This window comes from Quercus lobata, chromosome 4, assembly GCF_001633185.2.
Source record: "Quercus lobata isolate SW786 chromosome 4, ValleyOak3.0 Primary Assembly, whole genome shotgun sequence".
NCBI classification, from domain to species: domain Eukaryota; kingdom Viridiplantae; phylum Streptophyta; class Magnoliopsida; order Fagales; family Fagaceae; genus Quercus; species Quercus lobata.
This window is the reverse complement of record NC_044907.1, coordinates 40,820,956-40,826,804: the sequence shown is the minus strand read 5'-3', so window position 1 is coordinate 40,826,804 and position 5,849 is coordinate 40,820,956. Positions and strand designations below refer to the sequence as shown.

At 33.6% G+C, this 5,849-nt stretch overlaps 1 protein-coding gene across 1 annotated transcript; it reads left to right on the top strand.

Annotated features, from left to right (window-relative positions):
- Nucleotides 1–274: 274 nt before the first annotated feature.
- On the top strand, nt 275–5,517 carry LOC115987921 (GABA transporter 1-like). Its single transcript, XM_031111533.1, has 7 exons — nt 275–442; nt 700–930; nt 1,248–1,345; nt 3,622–3,808; nt 3,894–4,024; nt 4,478–4,711; nt 5,007–5,517. The coding sequence occupies exons 1-7, from the start codon at nt 331–333 to the stop codon at nt 5,385–5,387; spliced, it is 1,374 nt and encodes a 457-aa protein (XP_030967393.1). The 5' UTR covers nt 275–330; the 3' UTR covers nt 5,388–5,517.
- The last annotated feature ends 332 nt before the right edge of the window (nt 5,518–5,849 follow it).

Genomic DNA, 5,849 nt, shown 5'->3' with positions numbered 1-5,849 from the left:
ACCCGGCATATATGCCGGGTACCTCACAAGGAGGCGGGACCCAGGGTACCTCACAAAGAGATGGGCCCCACAGTGTGTGGGTCCCGCCTCCTTGTGAGGTGCCGCATGTTCTCCCTACATTGAGTCAAACATGACATGATTATCAATATTTATTAGCAGCCTACAGTGACCCAATTGACTAACAGTGCCAATTTTTTATATAATTTCTAATACATTAAATCCTCATTTGTCGATTATTAAAAAAATATATATCCTCCTTTGTCATTACCCTCCTATACTAGAATTTTATTGCACAAATGGTATACCACTCATTCAACTAGCTCTTGAGAGATGGCAGCTGTAGTTCCAGACTCCTCCAGTGATTCCATATTTGGCAAGGAAAATGGTGTTCACCCTCCCAAACAGCTCGATGCTGGAGCGTTGTTTGTCCTCAAATCCAAAGGTTTGTAAGTTCTTTTATTTTTCCCTTATTCCCAACAGATCTTTCAAATGCTTTCACTTTAGAACTTCATGACCATTCTAAGAAGTTTGATATGTAGATATAGAACTTCACCTGTTGCAATAGTACATGACAAATTTTCCCTTTTTTTTATTCTGTACTTTCTAGCTTCATGCTGTAATATATTCTAAACATGATTAATGATTGGTCCTAAACTATGTAATATTCTAAGGATTGGTTTAAATTTGTGGTATCATTAGGATCATGGTTGCACTGTGGATACCATTTAACCACATCAATCGTAGCACCGGTGCTTCTGAGTCTTCCCTTTGCTCTAGCCTTACTAGGCTGGGTTGGAGGAGTTGTATGCTTAATCCTTGCAGGTTTAGTAACTTTCTATTCCTACAATCTTCTATCTGCGGTTTTGGAACACCATGCACAACTTGGTCAGCGCCAGCTTCGGTTTAGGGACGTGGCTAGTGATGTTTTAGGTAGGCGTATTTGATTATATTTTGTACACTGCTCAATGCTCATATATGCCATTTCCTTCTTTATACCAACTTTTTTTCCATGTTCAAGATTAGAGAAAGAATTAAAAAGAAAAAGAACCCTTTTGAAGACTTCAAGGGAAGTTTGATTATTTGGAAAAAGAACCAATACTTAAATGATCTATCTTTTCTTGCTGGCTTTATAATGAAAATATTTTAAGTTATATGCACTCCCTCTCTTTCATATATTTTCTTCTGTGTAATTGAGGCTTTGGTAACTGATGCGAAATTGTCCGAGATTTATATGTTGGCATTGGCAGGACCTAGATGGGGCAAATATGTTGTTGGGCCACTTCAATTTGGGATATGCTATGGCGCAGTTGTGGCTGGCAGCCTTCTGGGAGGGCAGAGCCTTAAGGTCAGTTGTGTCAGTTTACTATGGTTATTATTATGATACTCTTACGTTCAATTTTTTTTTTTTTTTTATATTCACTTTCATGTTTTAAAATGTAAACAATTTAAAATTTAAACATATCTGTATCAATCTATACTATTTATAAAAGAATTCTTTTCATTGGACTGGACTTTTATGTGGTTCAGAAATATCTCTAAACCTTACGTTTAACAAGGAAAAAAATCTGAGAACAATCCGGTAAAAATATATCTTCAACTCTACTTAAAATGACTACAAAATAGGATACTCTCCTACTAATACATGTTTTCAAAACAAACTTATCCAAAATTAAAAAAAAAATTAAAAATGGGGAAATTATGACACTAGACCACAAAAAGAAAAGAAAAAAATAGTCTCATTGTATGTGCAAAGTGCACGAGGCTGGTAGTGAATATTGATATAAAAGAGTGAAGGTAAATGGGTGTAAAATAATATTTTTCCTTATTCAATTTGGGATATGTGATTAAATTAATTATATAGTTTGTTATTGGGGATACTTAATTGATTCTCTACTTAAATTTATTAGTAAACATCTCCAATAACCAAGATTATTCTCTTTATTTTATTTTATTTTTTGATAATTTGATAGTTGGAGTAGGAGGCATTCAAAACTTGAATGTCTTTGTTAAAAGCACTAGGATGTGCGAGTTACAAAACTTTTGATTTTAACCAAGATTATTCGAGCACTAGGAAGAGCATGCACTTGCTTCACTTTTATTGGGCTCTATCTCACTTGTAGAATACCTTAATACATTCCATAAGAAGCTTGATATAGAAAACCTATACAACATGGACTAGTGTTGAGTGGAAAACCAAGGGATAGGAAACAGGAGAGAGAATTGTTTAATTGGGAGGGAAAGGGGAGAAAGTGGTGGGGCCTAATAGTTTTCTCCCCAGACCCACCAAATTCCAGCCTCCGCAATTTTGAGAGATGATTGGGAATGAGAGGGAGCTAATGGTAATTACCATTCTGCCTCCCACTCCTTCCCACACTGCTTTCATGTTAGGGTTTTTTTTTTTTTTCACTTTAAGTTTACATTTACCATCTATTTTGATACCCTAACTCTAGGTTTTTTCCCTAATAGAGTAAGTTTCTATAAATAATGTTTTCAATCCTTTCTTTTTTCTTCACAACCAAACAAAAGAGTTTTTTATACTTTCATTTTTCCACACCTCAACCAAACACCATGAGAGAATTAAAATTAAAATTAAAATCTCTTCTATTCCTCTACTTTTTTATCCTCTTTTAATTTTCTATCCTCCTATTTTTCCATCTAATAATAAAAAAAGAAACAAAGACAAAAGCACTAAAAAAACCCACAAGCTGAAAAGCTTGAATGCATGATAAAGAAAAGTCAAGATTCCATCTCCACTTTTAGTCACACATGCAAACACATCCATACTAACACGTGTGTAAAATGTTTTTAAGGCAATCACCGTCCATGGACTTTTTTATCAAGGGGATTTGTTTTGGATCTAAAAAATATATCATCCGTAGAAATCATATATCAAAGCATAATCAAAATACCTTACTTTTTTTAAAGAGAAATCAATCATTATTTTATTTAGACTTTAAAGTAACAAAATCCCCCTCTCTCACTCTGAAGCATTCCATTTTATATTTCATCTATCGCATTCTATTACACGTCTGTTTTTCTTTCTAATTAAAGTTTAAAAATGAAAAAAGGAAAAGAAAAAAAGAGATAACATATAATACTATAGTTGGTGGTGTATACATTGAAATACCTAGTGTGAGAAAGAGAATTTTTTATTCACTAGAAATGAATGATGGGTCACATTCACTCTTTTAGTTGAATATGATTACTTATAGGAAATATGTACTTTTAAGATATATTCTAATTTTCTAACTTTTTTTTTTTCATTTGTTGGTAAATTTTGAACCTAAGACCTATCAAATCCCACGTGACCAAGTAATCTTTTTTGTTTGGTTGATTTAGGCTAGAAACTTTACCTTTTTTTTTAAGAAAAAAAAAATAAGTAAAGTTTCTATTAAGATAGTTGCTATGCACAAACACTAATCCTTTTATCACCATAAGGTAAAAGAAGATAAGCTATTCATCTCAAAACAAATAATGAAATGTCTAAAGAAAATTAGATTCTCCATTTGGACTATAATCTAGACAATGAAAAAGATCATAATGAATCTCTATGAGAACAGATTCCATATACAAAATGCTCTATTTTTCTTGTTACTAACTCTTAATTTTTCTTTTTGGCAGTTCATTTACTTGCTCCATAACCCAAATGGGACTATGAAGCTTTACCAGTTTATTAGTATTTTTGGAGTACTAATACTGTTTTTAGCTCAAATTCCATCCTTCCACTCGCTGAGGCATATCAATCTTGTCTCTCTAACCCTTTGCCTTGCTTTCAGTGCTTGTGTCACAGCCGGTTCCATACACGTCGGTAAGACTTCAACACCACAAATTACATGAAAACATGTCTCTGTATATGAATATCACAGACATTGAGACATACACTGCTTTTACAGGATATTCCAGGAATGCTCCTACTAGGGACTATTCCTTCAATAGCTCCGGAGTAAATCGTGTTTTTGGTGGTGTTAATGCTGTTTCAATCATTGCTACTACATATGCCTGTGGAATTATTCCTGAAATACAGGTTTAGTTCTGCCCCTACATTAATTTGTTGCCAAGAAAAATATCTTGAGAAAAGAAAGAAAAAATAAATCCTATTTTGTTCCCTTTTTCTTTATTTTGAGCTTGTATATAAGTTAAACAAACTGAAATTCCAGTTAAATTGTGATATAACTTGCATCTAACTACGATTATAATATGCAAGAAAGTATCTCTTGTAACAGTTCTATCAAGTCTAATAGCTCAATGAATGAATACCATATGATTCAATTTTCTATTCTTTAGTCAAAATTGGTCTCACCAACTTTCCATATGGTATTTAATTATCGGGTTAATTGTTACATTGATAACTTGTATCACTGTTAACAAAAATACTTTCTCCTAATGTGTTGATAGAAGTTAGATTTTAAATACTTCAATACCATTGACTATAAGTGAGAAATAGAACTAAGTTGCCTTATATTTCTTCCATTCGCAGGCAACTATAGCTCCTCCAGTCAAGGGTAAAATGTTCAAAGGTTTATGCGTCTGTTACTCTGTTATACTCGCGACTTTTTTCAGCGTTGCAATCTCTGGGTATTGGGCATTTGGCAATCAGGCTATGGGGACAGTTCTTTCAAATTTTATGGGTAATGGACAGCCTTTGCTACCAACTTGGTTTCTCTTGATGACCAATATTTTCATTCTTCTGCAAATATCAGCTGTCACAGTGGTAAGTCCAACTCATAAATATTTAGCTTGATAATGCATAAAGATTGTCTAGGAAAATTATAAAATTAACTATATAAACTTTGCAAATTTATGTTTACAAGTCACAGAAAAGTGATTCAGATATTTGTTTACTATATTATTGAAGCAATACCAATCATATTCTTTATCATGTTGGTTTATAAATTTTTTTATAGTAAAATTAGTACTAACTTTAGCATAGAAACCCTACTTCCGAACCTTCACTCTATTATGGCAGCATTAAATTTCATGACTATATTGCAATGGTTAAAATGCAGGTTTACTTGCAACCAACAAATGAAGTGTTTGAAAAGTGGTTTGCAGACCCCAAAATGGATCAATTTTCCAATCGTAACGTTGTGCCAAGGTTGATTTCCCGGTCAATATCAGTGATTATAGGTACATTAATTGCGGCTATGCTACCTTTCTTTGGAGATATCATGGCAGTTTTGGGGGCATTTGGATGTATTCCTCTAGATTTTATTTTCCCCATGGTTGTCTACAATGTGACTTTCAAGCCCTCAAAGCGTGGCCTAGTATTTTGGGGTAACATGTTCATTGCAGTAGCATCTACAGCATTGGCCGCCGTAGGCGCAATAGCATCAATTCGACAAATAGTTATCGATGCCAAAGCATATCGTTTATTTGCTAATATGTAAAAATATTTGGTGTAGCAGATATAGTAGAAGAACCAGAACAATGTATCATGTATGATTCTTAAGCAGCGATATATGTCTGGAAAACTTAGGAGAAATGCGTGAAGCACGCCATAATGCAATGCTATTGGTTCTAACAGACTTCCTTTGCATTTCTCTTTGTGCTTTATAATATTTCGTATTGGTTCCAACAGCTACATTTAAAAACAGAATTTCATGCATTACACAGTACAGAGCTTTTATAGAAGAAAGAAAGCATAGTGAATTAGAATTCTCTAAAATTGTTTGGACAGTTGAATTCTTAAAATCCTACTCATTTATTATAGATGATACAAGTGATTGTAAGGTCGGACTAAACGATAAACACTCGCGATGAATCACATTATCGAGATGACATCAATGTGTTGGCAGTCAAGACCTCCCCAATGCTTAAATCAGTGGAAAAAAAGAAATTTTTAGGGAGCA